We start from the raw sequence: 24,269 nt of genomic DNA, 5'->3' as shown, positions 1-24,269 counted from the left end.
ATATTAAATTAAAGACACCTAAAAATGAGCGCTTATTTGAAGAGCATTACACGCATCTCTTAAATTGATTATTGAGGTATGTTTATTAATTAAGTACGAGTTTATTCTGAACATATTTAGTTTTTGGCAATTATTGTCTAGTTAAGTAAATGCATTACTGCAATAGTGTACAAAATAATATCTATAAAAATATATGACATTCCATTTTTACAACTTTCAATGCAATTATTCCGACTTCTCCACCTTGTTTTTGTCATAAGCCTGCAAGAAATAAGAATTTATTAAATAGAGCTTACCAAAATTGACCATAAAATCAAAATTACCTGCTCGGCTATTTTCAAAAGGTGATCGAATGTTGACTTCCCCGTTTGCATAACCATGCTATGAAAGACATTAGTCTGGGAAGCCGTCAAGAGTTCATAAGGCGCGCCAAACTCCACAACATGTCCCGCATCCAATACCATCACCTTGTCCGAGTCCATAATAGTGTGTAGACGATGAGCAATTGTTAGCACCGTGCAATCCTTGAACTTGTTTCTGATCGTAGTCTGTATAAGAGCATCAGTTTGTGGATCCACATTGGCAGTGGCCTCATCCATGACAAGCACACGATTCTCGCGCAGAATAGCACGAGCCAGGCACACCAGTTGACGTTGACCCACACTGAAGTTGGATCCGCCCTCAGAAATGTTGCCCAGCAGTCCCATAGGGAGCTCAGAAACTTCATCCTTCAAATGCACCTGAAGAAGAAATAGAGAAAATGAGTGAAATCTATGATATGGCGATTATGTGTTAGACTTACATCTTCCAACGCCTGCCATAGTTTCTGGTCCGGATACTGCTCAAATGGATCCAAGTTGTAGCGCACTGTGCCAGAGAACAACACAGGCTCCTGAGGTATAATCGAAATCTTGCTACGCAGATCATACAAGCCCAACTCTTCCGTATCGCGTTTGTCGATCAAAATGGAGCCATCGTTGTACGACAGTCGGAACAGTGCATTAATCAGTGAGGATTTACCCGCTCCTGTGCGTCCCACAATACCAACCTTCTCACACGGTTGTATGATAAAGTTGAGCGACTTTAGCACATAAGGCGATTGAGGATCTGGCTCGTAGCGTAAACTTAAATCATCGGCAACAATTTCACCAGCTTCAGGCCAACTTGCTGGTGGCTTTTTACCCGCAGGTGAGGTGAAGTCGCCTTCAGCTTTCAAGTTTCTATACTCCATCACACGCTCCACGGATGTCATGGAGTTCTCCAGCTCTGCTGACTGTCGCATGCCCCACTGCACCGTGCCCGTCATGGACATGGCCTGTGTAATTGCCAGACCAATCTGTCCGGGATTATCGGGCGGATAGAAAAAGTTATTCAAGATGATTATAAGCACATAGACAACACAGAATAAGTCGAGGTAATATCCGAAGGCGCGACTTGTCGACAGGAATGTATAGTAGCCAATGGAATGATTATCTTGATACTGATCATACTCTGCCGTCAACATCTTTTGAGCACGCATCGCACGTATTGTAGGCAAACCCGTCAAAGTACCGCCAAAGTGCGAGTACATCGGAGAGCGAGCAACAGCCTCGAGACGCTTCACATCCCGGGAGGTGCTTAGGTAAAAGTTGCGCAGATAGTGGAAGGCGATGAACATGGCAATCGTATTGATCAGATACCAGGGATTTGATACACACAACACACTGATAATGCCAGTCATCGTGAGAAAAATTTGTATGCAATCCAGCATCACAGCGGGCAGCACTTCATCCACTTGACCCAAGTCCATGGCGAAACGATTCAATATCCGACCCGATGGATTCGTGTTGAAGAAGTACATGGCAGCATGTGTTATGCCGCGGAACATCGAGTTGTGTAGCTCGGTGGATGAATGCATTGCCATGCTGAAGAAGAGCAGAGTGCGCAGCATGACGAATAAGATCAGCGCCACATTGATAGCGGTAAAGTAGTAGATGTCCAGCTCGGAGGTCGAGTTGTTCTTCACCCTGCAAAGCGATGAACAGATTTAGTAAACAAACAGCTTTGGTATAAAAAAGATAAAAGTAAGATAAAACGAAGTCATGTAATTCCCTATTTATGGGCAATGTGTCAATTTCTAAAATTAGCTTAGCGTGTTGTCAGTGGTTTCAGTAGTTTTAGGGCGCCTAATCTTAAAGATAAACACAACAACAGTGAGCGGACAGACTTATAATTAAACCATGTTACTTTGGAGGTTCATTCAAGAGTTTTTTGATAGCTCTTGAACATACAGTTAGCGATATAAAAGACCCTAAAGTTGTCACCAACTTTGATTGTGACTTACCAGTAGGAAAGGAAGTAGTCACCCCAGGATGCCATTACCTGGGTACCAATGCACAAGAAGAGGACTATGATGAGCATGAACCAACTGCAGCCAGCGGAAAAGTACTTCTGATACATGTCCCAACCAATCTTCTCGGCGGAGCGGGATTCCTGCACCTGTTTAGGCTGGTCTTCCTTGCCTATTAACGAGTCGTCCACACTAGAGCCCATTGAGGAGACACTGTTACGACTCTCCATGCTATTGTGACGCGAATAACTGGCCTTTGAGCTAGTGTCATCCGTTGATTTAGACTTCTTGACCTTGGTCTCTTCCTCGACCTCCTCGGGTGGCCGCTGTGCAAGCAACTGGGCAAAGTCCTGTCCACTCTTGAGCATGTGTTCGTAGGTGCCAATGTCGGTGATCTTGCCCTTGTCCATGATGACAATCTGATCTGCATGCTCCAGGAACTGCAGTTGATGCGTTACCAAGATCACCAGCTGATTGCGCAGAAAACCTCGCATGCAGTGGTCGAAAAGATGGCGACCCACATGTGTGTCCACAGCGCTCAAGGGATCATCCAGCAGATAGATATCCGCCTTGCGGTAAACAGCACGCGCCAAACTAATACGAGCCCTCTGTCCGCCTGATAGCGAAGCACCTCGTTCTCCGACTATCGTCTTATCGCCTTGATCCAGCAGCTCAAAGTCACGCTCCAAGGCGCACATCTTGACCACAGTGCGATAGCGTTGCTTGTCTAGAGGCAGTCCGAAGAGTATATTCTCTCGAACGGTGGCACTAAAGAGCCAAGGTTCTTGAGCCGCATAAGAGATGCGTCCACCGAGCTTAACGTTGCCCGCTTCAGGACTCAGTTCGCCGAGAATGGCTTGGATGAGACTGGATTTGCCAGAGCCCACCGGACCAATGACTGCCACCAGTTGCGGTCCTTGTAATTTCAGGTTAATGTTGTCCAATATGGGATCTGTGTGTTCGGCATTCCAGCGTGCCTTCAAGTCTTTGAGCTCCACAGAAATCTCGGTGGAACTAGGCGAAGAATGCGACTGTCCATTGATCAGACGGTTCTTCTCCTCGGGCTGCCCCTCTGGCTGCTGCTCATCATCCAGCTGCTGTATATCAATCTCCTCGCGTATCATGAACTGTGAGATGCGCTGCATGGATACCAACAACTCAGCCACTTGGGACATGCCACTGGGAAAGAATTTGCTCACGGTGCGTCGCAGAATATTGTAGAATGCAGTCACACAGAAAGCGCGCTCTGCCGTGAGTTGGCCACCCGTGAGCACATATGCCAATAGGCTGGAAAAGATGGCAATCCTGCCGAGCGTTATCTCAAAGGAAAGCAGTATGCCGCGTATGTAATTCACCTTGCGGATCACGCTCATCTCGTTGACTCGAGTGCTGGACACCATTTTCTCAAAGGGCTTCTCCCAGGCATACATCTTGATCACCTGTATGCCGGAAATAATCTCATTCATCATTCTCACTCTCCGATCGGTGATCAACGCAGTGCGTAATCTCAGTTTTGAGGTCAATCTACTGAGGTAGGTCTGGAGTGGCAGATAAAGTATCAGAATGGCAATCCCATAAAGGGAAGAGACGCCAATTTGCTGATACATAAAGTACGAGGCAATCAACAGCTCCAGTGGTCCCAGCCACAGGTAGTGCAGATGAATCAGTGCACGATCGAAGCGACCCAAATCATTGGATACCAGATTCACAACCTGACCCGTTGTGGTGCCACCCAAAGCAGTGCGACTGAGGCGTAACGCCTTGCGATAAATAGCACAGCTGACAGCGACACGCATCTTCATCGCCAAATGCGTCATGTGCATCATGTAGGGATGGATAAGCAGCACACCCAACACAGTGCAGGCGACCAGCAAAGCTCCATAGATCTGTGCGTTCACACTCTTTCCATTGCCATGCTGGGTGAACTCCGATATCAATCCGGCCAGCAGCAAAGGTGTCGTTACCCTGTAAAGAAAAATTAAAGTTAAATAATGTTTAAATGTGTTTGGTTTATGACTTTGATGGGCATGGTTGTAATACAAATATTATTGTTTGCGCCTTAACTAAACTAACATTCAAACCACAGTCATTCTAAGACTAATTTCAATTGTTTTATTTAAATTCAATAATTAGACTTTGAATATTAAATAACTTCTGCCCTATCAAAAGTCATAAACAATGTTGTGTAATGTGTTAAGCTTTTGGGGCAGTGCGTAGATAATTCAATCAGCTAGTCAGTCAAGGTAAAGAATTTTATATTTTTGGCCCACTCAAGTTCTTATCAGACATAATTTGAATAATCATTTACAAAGGAAAAACCCATAAAAAAAATTGTTTTCCTGATAATTAAATGATAAACTCTAATTGTTAAATAATATATGAATAATATATATAATAATATAGTATATGTATAAATTTATTAAACATCTTACCTCAGTCCAATCTCCAGTATTGCAATCAGTATGCCAGTATACACAAGTTCCCAGCCAAAAACTTTGAGTATCACCCTCAGAATTCCATTCTTGGGATTGCGACCCTTTCTCTCCGAGATCTTTTTTGCCTCATCCTGCCAAGCTTGAAACACCTTCTCGCCCAAGTTGTCACCCTTATGCTCTTGGAGCACATCATAGAGATCACTTGGCTCTAATGTTGTTTTCCGTCCCTTAAATAATATGGGCAGTGCAAAACTGTATCGGAAAAATTGATATTGCAACTTTAGAAATTAATAATTGATTTATAAAAGTATGAAAATTAATTCGGAAAGTTATGAAATGTGAAATGAACATGAACTCTTAACTTTAAAAAGTTTTGAATGCAATAAAAATAAATTAGATAAAAGACCAAAAAAAATGTATAATAACAGTTCTAAAAATTAAAAAAAACTTTTACAATTAAAAAACATCCATGTTTTAGTTTTTAAAACAATGTCATTATTAAAAACCATTTATATTTCAAAACAAATTAAAATTATGCAACAAATTTATTTTAGTTTAAAATTGCATAAATAATTCAAAAAATATTAATGACCAAAACCAAATTGTATTATGCAAATTTTAGGATATTATTCAATACTTCATTTGAGTCTAAAGTACAAAGATTTCTTATTTTTGTTGCCAAGAATAAATAAATAAATAATAATCTTTAATAATCTAAATTTGTAATTATGGCATATTACTTGTAAGCAAGGTGTCATTTTGTAATTGCGTAAAAATAACAAAAATCAAATCAACGAAACATAATTGTAAACCAAGGACATGTATTTCATTAGACCTGGAAAACGTTCAACATTTTATTTAATTACAGATTGGAGTGGCGGAAGAGCCAAAAATAGTTGTATAATTACAACTGATAAACAAATAATGCATATTATCTTATCATTGATAACAGACAAGAAATCTAGAGTGTCAGAGACGTCAGTCTTTTGATTTATGAAGATCAAGCTAGCAATGTGACTTATATAGTATGTATGATGCAATTATGGAAAGTTTCCTGAATGTAAATTATCAAACATATGTTTCAACTAGATGCTGAGACTTACCAGAACATTAACGCTGAGATGCAATTTGCACTCTCGCGCGGATTTGGCGGCAATTTATCAGCTGCCATCTTCAAACAAATGCAATTTCTGTGGGGTGAAACAAAAACGTTTCAATTAGTAATTTTAAACCGTTGCAAAATTAATCAATTGAATAGGATCGGAGTCCAATCAGAGCATTACAAAGAATGCCTTCGCGCTGTAAAACAATACAGTACGCATACACAAGCATTAATTTGATCTCTCAGAATTCACAAACACAAATGCAGATACGTAACGTTATGTTAAAGTTTGGAAACGTTTGGAATCGTTTGCCGCATTTACATCACATTTTCAGATAAGAATAGAAGACGAGTAGATGCCCAATTTTCATAATTTCATTAAAGATAAATGCATTACATTTATTTCAGTCACGCTTCGATTGCTGCTTGCTCGTCAATCTATTAAATATCAACAATTTTGTTCACAACAAAAATTAAAAACTTTCCATTCAACTTGGGAGCGGACAACAAGTCCTCAGTTCGCAGTTCTCAACATAACTAAAACTATTTGTACTCTCTATAAAATTTGGTAGCAGCTGACCGAACAGCTGATAGCCATCGCTCTCAGCAGCACAGTGTTGCCATATCGATAAATTTAAGTGCGCGTTCATAACGTATACGTAATTAGGTGGAGTGAACCTTAATCCCATGGAAGCCGTACGAAATTATTGTATTTCAATATGTGCATTTTTAAATATACATATAACCAATTGAATGGGCGCTTGTTAATTTAACACAAAAAGGAAATTGCTTAATGGAAGTAAGAAAAAATAAACTCAATTGTTGTCCATGGTCTAAAAAATACAACATTTTTGATAATATATTCAAATAGAACTGTTTTATTAACGGTCTTAAACTGCAAAAAAGGAAATGCTTAATTATGAAAAGGAATCAATGTGTAAATATATACATAAGTGGGATATACATATTTATTTTGTAAGGCACTGCATTTCTCCGCATTTACACACTTAAAATACATAGAAAGATACATAAATAAACATTATCAGTAGGCATAATTAATGCATAGGCACATACACTCATAGTTCCATAATAAGTACACATAAAATTACGACAATATATAATGATAAATTGGAAACTGATGACATTATATACAATAAATGATAAAACAATATATAAAGCCTGATTACGATACTAAATTTGCTCGCCTTAAGACGATAATTTTCGAGTTTGTTGGTTTGATTCAAATGCCTGCAAATAAAATAAAATGTAACAATTATAAGAAATGCATTTCTCAATTTTTAAACCAACCCACCTTCTTGGCAACCTGCAGCAGATTCTCATAGGTTGCTTTGCCAGTTTGCTTGACCATGTCGTGGAAGACTTTGGTCTCGGCAGAGGTGAGCAGCTCGTAGGGTGTGCCAAACTCAACGACGCGACCGGCATCCATGACGAGCACCTTGTCCGAGTCCATAATAGTGTGCAGCCGATGTGCTATTGTGAGGACTGTGCATTCCTTGAACTTATTCCTAATAGTTGTTTGGATTAGTGCATCAGTTTGTGGATCCACATTTGCGGTGGCCTCATCCATGACAAGCACACGATTCTCGCGCAGAATTGCGCGAGCCAGGCACACCAATTGACGTTGACCCACACTGAAGTTGGTGCCGCCCTCGGTTATCTTGCTTTGCAAAGCACTGGGCAAGTCGGCAACGACATCCTTCAGCTTCACCTCCTCCAAGGAAGACCATAACTTCTGATCGCTGTACTCGTCGAATGGATCCAAATTGTAACGCATTGTGCCCGAGAAAAGGACAGGTTCCTGAGGTATTATCGAGATCTTGCTGCGCAGATCATGCAAGCCCATTTCTTGAGTGTCGCGCTTATCGATCAGAATGGAGCCATCGGTGTACGAGAGACGGAACAATGCGTTAATCAGCGAAGATTTGCCCGCACCCGTGCGACCTACAATGCCGACCTTCTCCCGCGCTTTGATAACAAAGTTGAGTGATTTGAGCACGTATTCGGATTTGGGATCGGGGAAATAACGTAGACTCAGCTCTTCGAACGTGATCTTGCCGTGTTCTGGCCACGATTTGGCTGGTTTCTTATCAGCTGGTGCCTCCAAAGCACCCTCTGGCTCGATATCCTCGTATTCAACAACACGTTCCACGGCCGTCATTGTATTTTCCAGTTCGGCAGACTGACGCATACCCCACTGCACCATGCCGGTCATACCCATAGCCTAAAATAGGATATAAGTAGGTAATAAATAGATGAAAAATATCTCAAATATTTGCTACTTTACCTGGGTAATGACGAGACCAACCATGCCGCCATTAGCTGGAGGGAAGAACAAACAGCTCAAAGTGACGATGGCAATATAGAGAATGCAGAAACAGTCCAGCCAGAAGCCAAAGGCACGCGACGTGCTGATGAACATGTAAAACGCCGAGTTGTGCAAATCCTGATGATTGTCAAACTCACTCACAAGCACACGCTGTGCTCCAAAGGCACGAATAGTCGACAGACCCGTGAGAGAGGCTGCCATATGCGAGTAAATCGGCGAACGAGCTGTGCGAAATAAATAAAATATTAATGCATATTTCAATATGCAATTATTAAGTAGCTTAAACTTACTAATGGCTTCCAGGCGCTTGACATTTCGAGAGGTTTTCAGGTAAAACGTGCGCAGCTGATAGAAGATGATGACGAGGAACATTGTGGGTATGAGAAACATGGGATTCACCACGGCAATGACAATGACAATGCCGCCGAGCGAGAGAAAGATCTGTATGACATCCATCATCACAGCGGGCAATATCTCATCCACCTGACCCATATCCTTCGAGAAGCGATTAAGTATACGTCCCGAAGGATTCGTGTTGAAGAAATACATGGCGGCACGAGAGATACCACGAAACATGGAGTTATGTAACTTGGTCGAAGCCTTCATGGCCAGATTAAAGAACAGAAATGAACGTGCTAAAGTCAGCGCAATGGTTGTGATCGTAATCAATGTAAAGATGTATGTATCCAGCATTTCTGCATCCACAGACCAACCCAGTTCACTTAACCAAATGGAAAGACGAGATTCCAGCACATGCGAGTTGTCTGCGGTGTCTGGTGCGACGGTGAAAGTGTCATTGACGATGGGCGCATCTGCCTCCAATACGAAAGTGTTATTGCCCTGTGGAACAACGTTCTCGTTGCGTATACTGCCCTTCTTGGCAACCCTGTGGAAATACAATCATATATAATTGATTCATTAAAAGCTTTACTGCAAACACTCACCAATAAGCTAGAAAGTAATCACCCAGCGAGGCCATAACTTGCGTCAACACACAAAAGGCCATTGTGACGAAGAAGGCAAAGAAACCGCCGCCAGATCTAAAGTATTTGGCGTACAGTCCCAGGCCAATGTCGCCTTGCTCCTGTGACTCCTGTACATGCATCTGCTCGCCAGCTGTCTCATCTACTGTGGAATCGGCCAGCGACACCAGCGATTGTTCACTGTTCCGTCTCCGCTCGGTAGTTGAACCCGATCTGGAACGCGATCCTTCGCTGTTGTGCTCATCGTGCTCTTCCGCCAGCATGGTTGCAAAGTCCAGGCCAGATTCTCGCAACGAGTCGTAAGTGCCCACAGCACTCACTTGTCCCTTGTCCATGATGACAATCTGATCGGCATGCTGCAAGAACTGCAGCTGATGCGTTACCAGAATGACAATGCGATCCCGCAAATATCCACGCATACACTTCTCAAACAAATGACGCGCCACATGAGTATCCACCGCGCTCAAGGGATCATCCAGCAGATAGATGGCCGACTGGCGATAGACAGCACGTGCCAAGCTGATGCGTGCCTTCTGGCCACCAGACAACGAGGCACCACGTTCTCCCACAATTGTCTTGTCGCCAAAGGGAAGCAACTCAAAGTCACGCTCAAGTGCACAGTTCTTTACAACCAGATTGTAACGCCTCTTGTCCATCTCCTGGCCAAAGAGTATATTCTGACGCACAGTGCCCGTGAATAGCCAAGGCTCCTGACTGGCATAAGAGAAGCTGCCATTGACACGTATTTCACCCGACTCCACCCGCAGTTCTCCCAGTATGGCCTGAATGAGACTCGATTTGCCGGCACCTGTGCGTCCCACTATGCCCAGCAATGTGCCCGGTTGTACCCGCAAGTTGACGCCATTGAGTGTGTAATCCGGTGAGTTGGGATCCCATTTGGCCATCAGATTGTTGATCGACACCTTGGCCTCGGATAACATGGCGTTTTCATTGATGTTCTGCAGCGATGTTGGCGTCAGCAACTTCTCCTGTTCCAGTTTCGATTGCACTGTGGTTTGATTTGTGCCTGGCGTCGACACTGCCGACATATCCACGGATCTGTCACTCACATCAGTCTCCTCGTACAGCATATACTTCTCCACACGCTTGATGGAGATCAATGCCTCGGCCATCTGTGAAATGCCTTGGGGAAAGAACACAGTCATTGTGGTGCGCAAAATGTTATAGTAGGCGGTGATCACAAAGGCCACTTCGGGTGTGAGAAAAGTGCCTAGGAGCACGTAGCCCACCAGGCTGAGAAAGATGGAGACACGCGTGAGGAAGATGATGAAGGACAACAAGATGCCGCGTATGTAGGAAACATGTCGTATGGCATTGATTTCCTTCTTACGCGCAAATGCCACCAGCTGCTCGAAGGGCAACTCCCAGGCATACATCTTGATCACCTGAATGCCGGCAATGATCTCATTCATCATCCTAACACGTTCATCCGTACGCAGCGCAGTGCGCATGCGGAGAGCAGAGCTCTTCTTGCCCAGCCACGCTTGAAGCGGAATGAAGGCAAGCATAAAGGCGACACCAAAGATGGCAGCAATGCCAATCTGCAAAAGGGATTAAATAAGTTGATAACTAAAGAGTTAATACATTATCAAATTTATTCCACTTACTTTTAGGTACATCAGGTACGTGATAAAGAGCGTCTGCAGCGGTCCAACCCACAGATAGTGAACGAATATCGTTGCCAAATCCAATCGACCTACATCATTGGATATGAGATTCACAATGTGTCCAGCTGTTGTATCCCCCAGTGCTGTTTTGCTCAACTTAAGTGCCTTGCGATAAATCATGCTGCTCAAGGCGACACGCATCTTCATGCCCATGTGAACAGTGCCCAGCATATAGGGATGCATGATGAACACGTTGAGAGCACTACAAGCAATCACACCAGCTGCATAGAAATATGCATCATTGATCGATTCCTTGCCATTCGTGTAGTACGCAATCAGCTTTAACAGAAACAATGGTTGTATTGTGCGCAATCCCAGCTCCAGGAGAAACAGCACCAAGCCCAGTAGTCCATAGTACCAGCCAAAAACCCGAATCAAGGCACTCAGCAAACTGGGTTTCTTATTGGGGTTCTTTTGCTGTTTCAGTAATTCACGATTCCATGCCACGGATATTTTATCTCCAAGTGTTTCTGCAAAAAAATTTATATAAAATTAATAATATAATAATTATAGAAAGAAAAAGAAAATAATGCCGATTGCTAATAAAATTTAAAAAAAAATTAATATAGTATATCTGTCGTTTAGAACATTTCTTAATTTTAGAACAACATACATACATATATAGTAGTTATACAGATTAATAAACAAATTTTCTATAAATATATTTAATTTGTCTGTCAGGGAATTGCTATTTTTAAGAAGTTCTGATATACTAATTGATGAGTTTGATATAAAAAAAGTATGTAAAAATACATGCTCAACATTAATACAATTTGCAACTTTCTTCATTATAATATTGAAAGCACAAGATGATATTAGTACAATCAATAAAAATATTCATCTTGTTTACTGTTGATACAAATATGAAAATATAAAACGGTTTCTTCCCTCAAGTCCCAAACAGCTGTAGCCATAAAAACAGCCTTGACATTGTGTATTAGATTATCAACAAACATGCATATTAGGGTACCCAAGTTACTGGTAGTTAAGTCATCATATCGATAAAACTGAACTTGGCTGTCATATAATCACTGAGTGGGTTTGAGGCAACCCTTTTGTTTAGTGGGTTGTTAATGCCTGATAATAATTACTGATATGCTTTAATGAGATCTGTCTGATGATATGCTGAAACATTTTTTTAGCACACACATTCGAATGGCAATATAGTAATTATAATTATCATTAATTATAGAAATGATTGGACGCGTTTGAGGTGTGTAGAACAACTGTATAGATAAGTGGAAACCGGCTATACGATTGCTAGATAATGTTAACAACACATGGTTAGTCTCTTATCTACCCAAAACATTACAAAATATTCGTTCAAATAAACAATTATAAAAGTCTGCAGCGCAGAAGTCAATGACCGGATTTACAAATCTTTATAGATATAGTATACATTTTAAGGCTGATAAGTTAAGCTCTGCTAACGAGAATGATTGCTTGCAAATTAATTGAAATATTGCTTCATTTTTAGCTTGCTGTTCTTTTTGTGTATATAAGCGAAATGCACAATAATTGTGCTCAATTGATTTGCCTGGCATAGCCACAAATTGAGTGGAATCAATTGTTCTGTCTGTTTATACATATATACATATAGGCATATTGTAAACAATTTTCTTGTGAAATACATTTTCCTTAGGTGAAATTTTTCGCTTTTCATTTGAATTCTTGAATAGACAAGCCGGAAAGGAACCGGTTTCTTGAGATATAAATATTTTAAACACTATTGACTATTGACTGATGAATTAATGATGTTAACTAATTCGTTATCTGTAATTTATTGTGGCACACGCACCTGTCTTGTGTTCCCTTAACGTCTTGTAGAGATCGCTGGTTTCCAACACTTTCTTGCGCCCCTTGAGGAACGTGGGCATGGTGAACCTAAATAAATACACATGTATGTGTGTATTACAACTGTTATACACTGTTATACAATTATCAATTATCAATTACATACCAGAAGCATATTGCCGATATGAAATTGGCATGTTCTCGAGGATTCTCCGGCAAATCGGTTGTTTTGAGTGACTGCATTATTCAACCTGTATTCGACAAATGTATCTTAAGAAGCAAACAAACAAATTAAAAAAAAATAGATAAGAATAGTGCGTGTCATTTTTGTTAATTCCTATAGTGAAACGCATTGATTGATTAATCATGACGTGCAAGAACTATGAAACGTGCACCTATACATACATACAATAATAATGTGTAATTATTTATTTCATAACTTTAGATAATTATGTGCGACTCTCTGTGTCAGCCGGGTCAAGAACAAACATAACTACATAATTAACAGCTTGTTCGCTGCAAAGCTCGCAGCACACGAGCTTTTGGATCTCCGCATAGCGTGAGCCGAGCTTAAAGAACCGCAATTTACTGCACTTGAGTGTAAGCGTACTTAAATGTATGTGAGTATATGTTTTCTGCACGATTTGATTCTTAATCATTCGCCGGTTCTTGTGTATGTGTGAATGATTTGGACATGGTTAATCACACGCTTAAACGCATAGTTGATTGCCAGTGTGTGTATATTATTGTGTGATACATACATATGTATGTATGTACATAAAAATGCTTGCACTGCAATAAAATGCCGGCATGCGAAAAGTGCAATCGTGGATTTAAATATTCACGTACACGTCGCAAAGTATGCGTGTTCACCTATTTATTTTCTACTTCTCGCAAGTTTATTCCAAGGGACAACAACAAAAGGGCAAATATCACAAAGAAATATAATACACTACACCATGTTTATTTATGACTACGTATATATTGCGTATATATGTATTTTATATTAAGGCGATTCTGTTGAATTACACACACACTAATTGCCGTTTTATACAAAAAACACGCGGTGATATTTGCACTCAGCATAATAACACAAACAGACATCGAGGTGTATATGTATACATATGTATTTATGCACATATGCTTGTGTGTGTAGCTTTATGTTGGAATGTCATGTCAACAACTAAAATCAACATTAACGGTATTTCATTACTGGAAGCTCACACAGTTCCTTCCTGCTCACAATACACTAATATCAATTATCTATTGTTATTTTATCTAAAGGCCATTTTTTGCAAATGCTCTTAAATTATCTAATCAAACATGTATTGTCCACACACACACATACATGAACACACATGTAATTGCAAAAAAAAAAATAAAACAAATAATTGCTCGATTCACATGATTCCAGAACGCATTGGGCGCCACATTATACGTACATATGTATGTTTGTTTAACTTAGACAACAACTCAATAATTATTGTAAATCATTCTTATGTGCTTCACCAAACGTAGCGCAATTAACAAAACCGAAAAATAAGTAAGCACGAATTCAACATCAACGACAAAAATTGAACCGTCTGCCTGTAAGGAAGGGCAGCATGCTACTAAAAACAGCTGGCGGCAATCGGCTCTTTTCAACCAAATTTATCGCAAGTACATACACACATACACACTCTTTTGCACGCTCTCCCTCTCTCTTATATACTTGTAAGCACACGAACTACGTCATGCTTGTGAATCAATCAACAAGTATACGGAGAATATGGGGGATTAGTAATGGGTAAGGTGAGTTTGAAAGTGTTTGGTGAAGATGCTGCAAAGCCGGACTCAAGATCAAGCACACACACACATACATACACACACATATACATACTTTTCAAAGCTTTTGTAGCATAAGTACATGAGTAATTGATTTTTGAATTGTATCTGCTGTTGAATTAAGCAAACGAACACTTATTGTAATACTAAATAAAAGATACAAGTTAAGGCTATTCCTGTTATTACTTTACACTTTAGTTTAATCGACAATTAACTATAAAAAAACTTAAAACTTAAAAAACTTAACTATAAAAAAAATGCTTTTTGATTGCTAATTTTCTCATTAAAAATTTCAGTGGTTTAAGCAAATTAATATAATTAAAGAAAGTCGCACCCTATTTTTTGAAGCTTACTTTATAGAGGGTTAATTTGTCATTCGTATACATTAACAAATCGACTTTGTTGTTACCGGCAACGAAGCCAAACCACCCCAACAACTTGGCTGTCGTGTTGTTAAACAAACTTAATTTATGTAAATTTCATACTACTCTTGGAATTAATAACACACACATTATGCACATTTTGTGTTTTCCTCAAAATTATAGTTTTATTTTGCTGCTTTTGTGGTCTACTTGGTGTACATTAAAAATGTATGCACTCACACATTAGTTTATAATTGGTAAAGAAAACTTAGGCAACAAGAGCGGAAGCTGTGCTCGACTCGTACTTCCAGTTGGGCGCAAGCACGCTCTTGGTTTTGTAGTAACGAGCCAGACGGTGGATGCGGGACTCGACCAGAATCAGACGGAATTTGCCATCCTTATCCTTGCGGTTGCGCTCCAAATGCTTGCGGATAGCGACAGCCTTCTTGATCATGTGGTAAAGATCCTCGGGGATGTCGGGCTTAAGACCAACCGATTTCATGATGCGCAGAATCTTGTTGCCATTGACAAAACGCACCTGAGCCACACCATGCGAATCACGCAGGATGATACCTGGATTAATAAAGAAAGACTACCGTCAACATAACCTCAAACAGAGAGTATAAACAACAGTTATTGTTTACCAATTTTGGAGGGTGTCAGGCCCTTCTTGCCCAGCTTCTTGATCTGGTCCTTCACATCCTCAGCGTTAAGCTTCAGCCAGGATGGCACTGTGCGTCTGTAGGGGAGGGCTGATTGGGAAATACCCTTGCTGCAAAAAATTAGTACAATTCGTATTGTTCGTTAAGGCAGTGAATGACAGCAAGCAATAAGAAGAAGCAGAGCGAGCGTATTCAGTTGGAACATGTGCTTGCCATGGTGGCCAAATTTAACATAAAAACTACGCCGTTGCGGGCGTTGCACATATTGCCATTGTGGCGGATTGTTATTGCACGTTAGTCAAGCACATTTTACAACAATACTAGCTCAATAACTATTGGAAAAACATCTACCCAGGAGCGTGCATACGACCCATGATGTTGCTAGCTTAGTTTTTTACACCGAAAAGAAAGTGGAGACTTGTGGAGCAACACTCTACAGCTGAACTCTACACAACACGCAGAGTTGCATTTACTTTCAGAATTGCTCCTCTCTTAACAGAGATGCTCAGCATTTAACATAGGATTTACTCGCTACCAAACTCTACACTTTCGATAAAATATGAAAATTACTTGTGTTTGCCATTTAAAACCGATATCGAAAAAGCTTCAAAAATATCGATACACTCATAGATGCTTCTCTCCATCTCTAGCTGTTGTTTGCAAAAAATTGTTCTATCAAAAAATAAATAAATAATATTTCTCAAAATGCAGGAAGACAGTTATAGTACAACGCTTTGTCAGCTGGAAAATGAAGAATTGGAGGTATGTGTCATCGTCCGAATGTACTGTGTATTTTAATTAACAATGGTCTGGCGCTATTTGCAGAACACCGCTATGAGCGCCGAAAACTATCAACAGATGCTGGCAATTTATCTCTACCTAAACAATCTGTAAGCGGCAAGCAATTATATTTACAATACATTCACCATTTTATTTGCTTGCAGAGCTAATGCCAAAATGCTATGGATGCGCATTCCCGACAATTTGAAGGATCAAAACAAAGAACTAGACCAAATAAATCTATTGAATATCGCCTTGCAGCACAGCAACTACTCGGATTTCTTCAAACACATGAAATACGAGTGGTCAGAGCACAACAAGGCCATTATTAACGATCTCTTGGGTACGTGCTGACTCTATACATTCCCAAAAATACTCCAATTTCTTATTGTAGTTAGTAAACGCGAGGAGCTGTTTAACTTGACGGCTAGTGCCTATGTTTCAATTTATGAGCAAAACCTGATTGAAATGGCACAAATGACTCCTGAGGAACTAAAGAGTGCTTGCTTCGATTGGACTCGTGAGCAGGATGGGGATAAATATATTTTAATACCGAAAATAAGGGAATCGGCTCCACGCGTGGCTAGCGATGATCAGCTGCTGAAATTAACAGAATTCGTATCATTTTTGGAAAATTAAAAAAAGTAAACATTAAAATAATCGATAACACCTATTAGATGCATCAATATTTTAAAATTTTATAATCAATTCTTAATTGCCGTCGTGCATTACTTATTTATATGTTTAAAGACAAATAAAGACATCTGTTACGGGGTGTGACCGCAGATATCCTTCATTTAACATTTTGGTTGAAAGTTGGCCGTCATATTAAATCGCTTATTGTTTGCTTCAAGTTGTTTGGTATTAATTACTACGATTTTTCCTGAATAGAAAATCTGGAGAGAAGTATACGTATGCGAGTTTTGTTAACTGTCATGCGGTGGAGTTAATCTGTTAAATTGCGGAGCAATCACTGTTATTATTGCAGCATCGAGTAGTATCGTTCTTGTCTCGTTGTGTCATTTTTAGAAGAATAAAAAAAATTGCACGGAAACGGCATCGCATTTTCACTGGAAAATCAATCGGAGAAGAATTTTTTATTTCGTGAACATTTTGAAAAGATTTGCTTGAGAAACAACAGTGAAAGCATTTAATTATCTTGTCAGCTAAACAGTAGTATCAAACATTTGGCCAATTGTAATTCGTGCGAAATAGAGAAGAAAAAACCGATTCGCTGTACGAGAGTGTGTGTGTGAGAAAAGAAAAATGGCAGCAAGCGACAAATCTGTCGATGATTCCCTGTATCCAATTGCGGTGTTAATTGATGAATTGAAAAATGAGGATGTGCAGGTTGGTCCAACTATTTATAGGTGTGCAGTTAATTAACACGATCGAAGTTTACCCAATTCAACAGCAAATAACTTATTTGGGTGCATGAATCTTCTGTGTGTGTATGAGTATGTGTATGTATTTCATATGTATCTATGTATGATTATGTGTGTATGTGCAAGTATGTATGTGCCTATGCAAAAAAAAATGCGTCATTGTGTGCAGACCAATTTAGGCGTGTGTACATGTGTGTGCGTGTAGTGTGTTTGCGAGCGAGGGCTTTGCTATCTTTTATTTTGTTTAATTAGTACTTGAGAATTTGATAAAAGAAAATGAAAATAAGCAATTTTTGACCATTTGCAGTTACGTCTGAACTCCATCAAAAAGCTGTCAACGATTGCGCTCGCTTTGGGCGAAGAACGCACGCGTTCCGAGTTGATTCCGTTCCTAACCGAGACCATATATGATGAAGATGAGGTTTTATTGGCCCTGGCCGATCAATTGGGCAATTTCACAAGTAAGCAAAGAATCCAAATTAACATCACTTCCACATCAATTCACACCTCATCCTCTTTTTCTAGGTCTTGTGGGCGGCCCCGAATATGCAATGTACTTGCTACCGCCATTAGAGAGTCTGGCCACCGTCGAGGAGACCGTGGTGCGTGACAAGGCGGTGGAATCGCTGCGCACCGTTGCCGCCGAGCACAGTGCTCTTGATTTGGAGATTCATGTGGTGCCCACGCTGCAACGTTTGGTCTCTGGCGATTGGTTCACCTCACGCACCTCGGCCTGTGGTTTGTTCTCCGTGTGCTATCCACGCGTCACACAACCCGTGAAAGCCGAGCTGCGAGCTAATTTCCGTAAATTGTGCCAGGATGAGACTCCAATGGTGCGACGTGCAGCAGCAAATAAGTTGGGTGAATTCGCGAAAGTTGTCGAGACGGAATATTTAAAATCCGATTTGATACCGAACTTTGTTCAACTGGCGCAGGACGATCAGGATTCGGTGCGGCTTTTGGCTGTGGAGGCTTGCGTTAGCATTGCACAATTACTGCCGCAGGATGATGTGGAGCACGTAAGACAGACACTTAAAATGCCACTAGATGTGTTCTATCGCATACTTTCTATTCTTTCTAGTTGGTGCTGCCCACGTTGCGTCAGTGCGCCAGCGATTCGTCGTGGCGTGTGCGTTACATGGTCGCCGAGAAGTTCGTTGACCTACAGAAGGCCGTCGGCCCAGAGATTACGCGTGTCGATTTGGTGCCCGCATTCCAATATTTGCTTAAGGATGCCGAGGCTGAAGTGCGCGCCGCTGTGGCCACAAAAGTGAAGGACTTTTGCGCTAGCTTGGACAAGGCCAACCAAGTGCAAATCATTTTGAGCTCAATTCTGCCGTATGTGCGCGATTTGGTCTCTGATCCCAATCCACACGTCAAATCGGCGCTGGCCTCTGTCATCATGGGTCTGAGTCCAATGCTTGGCGCTTATCAGACAGTCGAACAATTGCTCCCACTCTTCCTCATTCAGCTGAAGGACGAGTGTCCCGAAGTGCGTCTCAACATTATCTCCAATTTGGATTGTGTCAACGATGTCATTGGCATTCAACAATTGTCACAGGTTAGTCTTTAATTATTTGTGACATGAATTGATGATTGATTGTTTAACCACCTCACTTACAGTCCCTTCTTCCTGCCATTGTCGAGCTGGCTGAGGATTCAAAGTGGCGCGTTCGCTTGGCAATCATTGAGTACATGCCTGCGCTCGCTGGCCAGTTGGGACAGGAGTTCTTCGATCAGAAACTCCGCGGCCTCTGCATGGGCTGGCTAAATGATCATGTCTATGCCATTCGTGAAGCAGCCACACTTAACATGAAGAAGCTGGTGGAACAGTTTGGTGCCCCGTGGGCCGAGCAAGCCATTATTCCAATGATATTAGTCATGTCACGCAACAAGAACTATTTGCACAGTAAGTGAAAGGATTTTGAAAATAGTTTTGAGACGTTACTAATAAATGGTACTTGATATCTTATAGGAATGACCTGCCTGTTCTGCTTGAATGTGTTGGCCGAGGTGTGTGGCACGGATATTACCACAAAACTGTTGCTGCCAACGGTGTTGCTGTTAGCCGCTGATCCCGTTGCCAATGTGCGCTTCAATGTGGCCAAAACACTGCAGAAGATTTCACCGTTCTTGGAGGCCAGCGTCATTGATGCACAAGTCAAGCCTACGCTAGACAAACTGAATGCCGACACCGATGTAGATGTTAAACATTTCGCTGCACAGGCGATTGCGGGCATTGCCGCCGGTAAGCAGTAAATTCTTGATTAATTCTTACACTTTTCACTTCCACTACAGCTGCAAACACATGATATGCATATAAGTAATTTTAACGCGATCCTATAGAAATGGAACTAAACGTGTTTAGAACCGCTGTGCCGCCCTGCATGGGTCTGAAGATTGAAGCGGCATTGAACTCGCGTCTAGTTGTTGAGCCGCCGCCAATGTCAGCAGCGGCAGGGGGTGAAGCTGATGGCGGTGATGTGCAACTGCAGCTAAATGCTGGAACTGAGAATAACAACACCAACGATGCGGAAAAGCAGATGAAAAGTGTTACGGAATGTTAGAGGATGAGTAGCCCAACCAAAACCTCATGTGTGGCCTTCGATGTCCTTTTTGATCCCTGTGCAGTTTCTTGACTAATTCGTAAACTCAAAGCGACTGTCCAAATGTTTCAAAATATGATGTTTAAAATTGATTGTACAACCGAAGGTGGAATCCAATACTAATCGTTGTTTTTATAATCTCTTTTGTCTCTTTCCCGGTATCACATACATGAACACGCCTCCAACTGTTGAATGTTGAACCAATCCATATTTTATAGCGTAATCAACTTTATAATTTTTTATTCTATTTTTAAAATGTATGTATTTCACACACGCTGGCATCAAAAACAACAAACAACCAACAAAATATATAATTATTGTGTAGCAACACTTAAGAACGGAAACTTGTAGTTGTTAAATGGATTCTTCAACTTAACGTGTAGAAAGAAATGGAGCCGATAAAAACGCAACTAGATCACCACTGAGAGCCCAAACCTCGACCCTAACAACATATTTACCATTTTCAAAATGCATGAATCGAGCAAAGCGAAAGCATAACGGATGAGCCACAAAAAAAGAAAACGCGAAACATAAGAATATCTATCACTTACCTACTTATATAATAAAATACATGATTTACCACATAAGCAAACATTCATTATTAAAAAAAAAAAAACATGTGTAGACTTTGAAAAACAAACAAAAATGTATTGGTTAATCGCATCTGAATGCAAAATAAAATTTATTGTAAAAGAATAATGTTGCAATCTTTGTAAAAGCTGGGCTACCAATGTATTTATTAAGTGCTTAATTTAAATAAATATTTCTTGCTCAACTGCCAATGCAAGCAACAATTTATCGATAATTAAACTTCAAGTCGATCGCATGTTTCGATTGTCGCGCCAAAAGCGAACGATATTTGTAGCTGTGGTACCACTGGGCTATGTGTGTGTCAGTGTGCGTGTTATTGCTGAGAGCAACCTACCAAATGTATGGATAGATGGAGAGCGCGCATGTAAAAGAGAGAGAACGCGAGTAATTACTGACGCAGATCAGTTTTGGTTGTCATTGCGGTTGGACGCGTCGCACCTTGACGTCGAGTGCTCAGGTTAGTGTGAAGATTACAGTCCGCGTCGAATATCAATTCACTGAGAGTATGTAAGGTGTTTGCTTAGCTAATATTTAAAATAAATTATATGGTAAACAATACTATATTTTGGATGCATAATTAAAACACTGTATTGCGCAAATATATACATATGAATCTATGACAGCGTATGTCAGTTTGAGTGTGTGTGTTCGGTCATCGAAAGAGAAAGCCAATAAATGATTTTCTGATTCGCCGCAACAAGTAAAACAAAAGTGTTTGCATGCTTGTGTGTGTGAATGTGTGTACACAGGTCAAGTGGTTTGTTGTGATTTAATTCTGTATTACAGCAATTAGGGGACGCTCTTTAATGTTTCTCTTTTATTATTATAGAGACACGGATAATTAAATGTACTGATGTGTGTGTTAGGCAGTTCACCTTATTTATGACCAAAATTATTTCATTCACTAATTACACGGATATGCTCTTTGTGACCGTTATCGCACTTTGAGCTCAAGTGGCGCGTTTTATTAAACGTTCGCCGCCCCGCCGATTAGCTTGGCGCTTTCGGATGTCGTGTCTCTTGCAGTTGGTTAATTTACTAGTTGATAGCCATGGATGTAAATTGAAGTGCTTTTCCATCTACCCTGTAAAACTCGTAGACCATTTTTGTTTTCCTATCTGCTGATTGATTGATCTTTGAAATTACGAACTGTTCGAAGGGTCACAAAAAAGGAGCTTATTCACTGCACTGCTTGCAGATTGTAAATATGCGTGAGACAGCACGTGTTGTTTGTTTGTATAACAGAGTAGAAATATGAACGTATAACAGAGTATTTTACAGTCGAGCAGCTGGTTTTTCGTTTATAACGGTACCGGACACATCTATTGCACAGGTATTACAGTTACAAAAATTATGACGGGTGCTCGACTAAAGCTTGCTTGACTGCGATTTAGAAATCGCCAGACAAAACATATGCACGTAAAAATTATACACACCCATATATGTATATATATATATATATATAAACACTTGGGCATAAAATAGTACTTACAGGGGAACTGAATATTCCGCATTCCGTATTCCGTGGCCGTATCTTATCGCAAATCCAAAAGCGTCGGAATTTAATTAGAATTAATTTTACGTGATTTATTCTATGGATTTTCGCTTAGTTTTCTTTAATCAGGGCAAGCGACTAGAAGTGTTTCAACCTTTCTTAAAAGTAAAGAATTTTTATAAGTAATCTGAGTTTATTTATTTATTTTTTTTATTTTTTTACAGCACAAATATGCACAAGGCGGTGAAAAATAAATCCAGTAAGTGAAACTCGAAAGAAAATTGATCTGAAAAATTAGTGAATCATAATACGAGGGTTATTGCCTTTAAATAAAGCAATTCAATCTTAAAGGATATTTAATTACATATTTATAGAAAGGAAATTCAATCTCGGTAGTGAATCATAAATATGATGGATACCATTTGTTTGTGAGAATAATAGATAACTACAATCAGGGCACTTCAATTAATCTTCTTTTTTATCACCCAACGAGTATTATCTATGCTTATATACTATATTAACCCCCTTTTGATATAACTTACTTTTTCAGGGTTGTTATGCGGCCTCAAAAATGCGAAAGCAGATCTTACAACAGCCAAGTTTATACTTTACTATGGGTATGTAATCATTTCGTAACCCGTTTTGTTTTAACCAGTCTTTGACACTCTTGTTTTGTTTTTTAATGTTAATGTTTTTCCCACAGTCCCAGTGTAGCCGATAGTGATATCTACGATCTGAATGATTCGAAGAGTTTGTTGGAGGATGAGCATTTAGATTTGACCAAAAACACAGTACTGTATTTACATGGCTATTTGGAGGATCCCGATGTGGAGAGCATTCATGTTATTGCTGAGGCCTATTTGGAGCGCAACGATACAAATCTGATTGTCCTCGATTGGGGCGAGCTGGCTGATGGTAATTACATGTTCGATGCTGTTCCCAATGCAAAGCAGTTGGGTCCTGAACTAGCCAAGGTCCTGCTGGAAATGTTCGATCATGGACTGGAAATTGACAAATTCCATATCGTTGGTCATTCGTTGGGTGGTCAGATGGCTGGTATTGTGGGTCGTGAAATCCTTAAACGCACCAAGGGAGTTAGGAAAATAAAAAGGTAAATTCCTAACATATAATATTAATTAAATGGTTAGTAATTCTATTTGCTGTCATTTTGCTGTGCAGAATTACTGGCTTAGACCCGGCATTCCCGCTTTTCTACCTTGCTGGATTATGTAATCATCTGAATAAGAAAGACGCTGAGTTCGTAGATATTATACACACAGATGCCTGGCTTTATGGTGCACCTAGTAGCAGTGGAACTGTCGATTTCTGGCCTAATGGTGGCAAGACACTTCAGCCGGGATGTCCGAAGCGCAATTACAAAATGCTTAGCGATAATGATTTGTCTAGCCATCGACGTAGCTGGTGGTTTTGGGCCGAATCAGTTTCGGAACGTTTTCCCATAGGATTTGATGCAGTAGCCTCAAAGAGCTGGGATGAATTTAAGCAAAAGAAGACGATTGAAACTGAATCAACCGTCGTAATGGGTCACAATTGTCCCACAAAGTGAGTTGAAGCATAAGCCTTATAAATATGCAATTATTATTGATATATTTTGTATATTTCCAGTGTACATGGCGATTTTTACTTACAAACCAATGGCGTAAGACCTTTTGCACGTGGCAGAGAGGGAACTGTCTATGTGGATCCCAAGGAGCTGTTGGGCAATAATAATAGCTATGAAACTGCAATACCTGTCAAGGTAGATCACTGCGAATGTTAAATGCGAATGGAATAAATAAATATAAATTGTTGCTTGCTTCTGTTAAACCAAAAAAAAATTAGTTTTTTTATTCAATTCGCTTTTCAGAACAGCCTTACTTCTTGGC

The 24,269-nt window shown here is 40.4% G+C and overlaps 6 protein-coding genes across 11 annotated transcripts in view; 3 read left to right on the top strand and 3 right to left on the bottom strand.

The window, feature by feature from the left end:
- Window positions 1-17: 17 nt before the first annotated feature.
- On the bottom strand, window positions 18-6,398 carry LOC117565601 (probable multidrug resistance-associated protein lethal(2)03659). 2 transcript variants are annotated; one of them, XM_034244802.2, is made up of 7 exons: window positions 6,264-6,398; window positions 5,868-5,954; window positions 4,762-5,016; window positions 2,324-4,294; window positions 803-2,006; window positions 324-740; window positions 18-261 (listed from the first exon to the last, which is right to left on the bottom strand). In XM_034244802.2, exons 2-7 carry the CDS (start codon window positions 5,933-5,935, stop codon window positions 226-228), a joined length of 3,951 nt encoding a protein of 1,316 aa, XP_034100693.1. In that variant the 5' UTR covers window positions 5,936-5,954; window positions 6,264-6,398; the 3' UTR covers window positions 18-225. The 2 variants fall into 2 exon arrangements, with proteins under 2 accessions (XP_034100693.1, XP_051857915.1); XM_052001955.1 differs by having other exon boundaries at window positions 5,868-5,955; window positions 6,353-6,370.
- Window positions 6,399-6,791: 393 nt separating this feature from the next.
- The window catches only part of LOC117565600 (probable multidrug resistance-associated protein lethal(2)03659), a 145,985-nt gene continuing 128,507 nt past the window's right edge, over window positions 6,792-24,269 (bottom strand). Inside the window, exons 2-9 of the mRNA XM_052002056.1 lie at window positions 12,845-12,948; window positions 12,683-12,768; window positions 10,825-11,354; window positions 9,158-10,758; window positions 8,504-9,099; window positions 8,172-8,437; window positions 7,179-8,108; window positions 6,792-7,114 (exon numbers count right to left, since the gene is read on the bottom strand). Of these exons, the coding sequence (XP_051858016.1) occupies window positions 7,073-7,114; window positions 7,179-8,108; window positions 8,172-8,437; window positions 8,504-9,099; window positions 9,158-10,758; window positions 10,825-11,354; window positions 12,683-12,768; window positions 12,845-12,921 (4,128 nt within the window). The 5' untranslated portion in view covers window positions 12,922-12,948 and the 3' untranslated portion in view covers window positions 6,792-7,072. The remainder of the gene's footprint in view (window positions 7,115-7,178; window positions 8,109-8,171; window positions 8,438-8,503; window positions 9,100-9,157; window positions 10,759-10,824; window positions 11,355-12,682; window positions 12,769-12,844; window positions 12,949-24,269) is intronic.
- On the bottom strand, window positions 15,023-16,028 carry LOC117563458 (40S ribosomal protein S13). Its single transcript, XM_034241811.2, has 3 exons — window positions 15,878-16,028; window positions 15,509-15,636; window positions 15,023-15,437 (listed from the first exon to the last, which is right to left on the bottom strand). Exons 1-3 carry the CDS (start codon window positions 15,898-15,900, stop codon window positions 15,133-15,135), a joined length of 456 nt encoding a protein of 151 aa, XP_034097702.1. The 5' UTR covers window positions 15,901-16,028; the 3' UTR covers window positions 15,023-15,132.
- LOC117563457 (COP9 signalosome complex subunit 8) lies at window positions 16,129-17,107 on the top strand. The gene is made up of 4 exons (XM_034241810.2): window positions 16,129-16,288; window positions 16,352-16,416; window positions 16,471-16,649; window positions 16,701-17,107. Exons 1-4 carry the CDS (start codon window positions 16,232-16,234, stop codon window positions 16,943-16,945), a joined length of 546 nt encoding a protein of 181 aa, XP_034097701.1. The 5' UTR covers window positions 16,129-16,231; the 3' UTR covers window positions 16,946-17,107.
- LOC117563455 (serine/threonine-protein phosphatase PP2A 65 kDa regulatory subunit) lies at window positions 17,321-20,996 on the top strand. Of its 4 annotated transcripts, none has more exons than XM_034241803.2 (8): window positions 17,321-17,656; window positions 17,999-18,152; window positions 18,217-18,710; window positions 18,773-19,252; window positions 19,315-19,600; window positions 19,667-19,939; window positions 20,038-20,253; window positions 20,623-20,996. In XM_034241803.2, exons 1-8 carry the CDS (start codon window positions 17,573-17,575, stop codon window positions 20,646-20,648), a joined length of 2,013 nt encoding a protein of 670 aa, XP_034097694.1. In that variant the 5' UTR covers window positions 17,321-17,572; the 3' UTR covers window positions 20,649-20,996. The 4 variants fall into 4 exon arrangements, with proteins under 4 accessions (XP_034097694.1, XP_034097698.1, XP_034097696.1 ...); XM_034241807.2 differs by lacking the exon at window positions 20,038-20,253 and adding an exon at window positions 20,516-20,554 and having other exon boundaries at window positions 17,323-17,656; XM_034241805.2 differs by lacking the exon at window positions 20,038-20,253 and having other exon boundaries at window positions 17,323-17,656.
- On the top strand, window positions 21,262-24,224 carry LOC117563456 (lipase member H-A). Of its 2 annotated transcripts, none has more exons than XM_034241809.2 (6): window positions 21,262-21,345; window positions 22,608-22,642; window positions 22,934-23,000; window positions 23,087-23,494; window positions 23,563-23,946; window positions 24,010-24,224. In XM_034241809.2, exons 2-6 carry the CDS (start codon window positions 22,615-22,617, stop codon window positions 24,161-24,163), a joined length of 1,041 nt encoding a protein of 346 aa, XP_034097700.1. In that variant the 5' UTR covers window positions 21,262-21,345; window positions 22,608-22,614; the 3' UTR covers window positions 24,164-24,224. The 2 variants fall into 2 exon arrangements, with proteins under 2 accessions (XP_034097700.1, XP_051858017.1); XM_052002057.1 differs by lacking the exon at window positions 21,262-21,345 and adding an exon at window positions 22,512-22,548.

The sequence above is a fragment of the Drosophila albomicans genome, chromosome 2L, assembly GCF_009650485.2.
Source record: "Drosophila albomicans strain 15112-1751.03 chromosome 2L, ASM965048v2, whole genome shotgun sequence".
NCBI classification, from domain to species: domain Eukaryota; kingdom Metazoa; phylum Arthropoda; class Insecta; order Diptera; family Drosophilidae; genus Drosophila; species Drosophila albomicans.
Note: the sequence above shows the minus strand (reverse complement) of the source record. Positions and strands in the feature narration are given on the sequence as shown.

Bases quoted from the DNA above. Each gene is read 5' to 3' on its own strand.
- LOC117565601 (XM_034244802.2), bottom strand. From the start codon at position 5,935: ATGGCAGCTGATAAATTGCCGCCAAATCCGCGCGAGAGTGCAAATTGC. The intron at 5,017-5,867 runs GTAAGTCTCAGC...TTTCCGATACAG, and splicing joins ATCTCAGCGTTAATGTTCTG to TTTTGCACTGCCCATATTAT. The intron at 262-323 runs GTAATTTTGATT...TATTTCTTGCAG, and splicing joins TTTTGAAAATAGCCGAGCAG to GCTTATGACAAAAACAAGGT.
- LOC117563458 (XM_034241811.2), bottom strand. From the start codon at position 15,900: ATGGGTCGTATGCACGCTCCTGG. The intron at 15,637-15,877 runs GTAGATGTTTTT...AATTTTTTGCAG, and splicing joins GGTCGTATGCACGCTCCTGG to CAAGGGTATTTCCCAATCAG. The intron at 15,438-15,508 runs GTAAACAATAAC...TTATTAATCCAG, and splicing joins CCTGACACCCTCCAAAATTG to GTATCATCCTGCGTGATTCG.
- LOC117563457 (XM_034241810.2), top strand. From the start codon at position 16,232: ATGCAGGAAGACAGTTATAGTACAACGCTTTGTCAGCTGGAAAATGAA. The intron at 16,289-16,351 runs GTATGTGTCATC...CGCTATTTGCAG, and splicing joins TGGAAAATGAAGAATTGGAG to AACACCGCTATGAGCGCCGA. The intron at 16,650-16,700 runs GTACGTGCTGAC...TTCTTATTGTAG, and splicing joins CATTATTAACGATCTCTTGG to TTAGTAAACGCGAGGAGCTG.
- LOC117563455 (XM_034241803.2), top strand. From the start codon at position 17,573: ATGGCAGCAAGCGACAAATCTGTCGATGATTCCCTGTATCCAATTGCG. The intron at 17,657-17,998 runs GTTGGTCCAACT...GACCATTTGCAG, and splicing joins TGAAAAATGAGGATGTGCAG to TTACGTCTGAACTCCATCAA. The intron at 20,254-20,622 runs GTTAGAGGATGA...ATTATTGTGTAG, and splicing joins GATGAAAAGTGTTACGGAAT to CAACACTTAAGAACGGAAAC.
- LOC117563456 (XM_034241809.2), top strand. From the start codon at position 22,615: ATGCACAAGGCGGTGAAAAATAAATCCA. The intron at 23,001-23,086 runs GTATGTAATCAT...TTTTTCCCACAG, and splicing joins AAGTTTATACTTTACTATGG to TCCCAGTGTAGCCGATAGTG. The intron at 23,947-24,009 runs GTGAGTTGAAGC...GTATATTTCCAG, and splicing joins GGTCACAATTGTCCCACAAA to TGTACATGGCGATTTTTACT.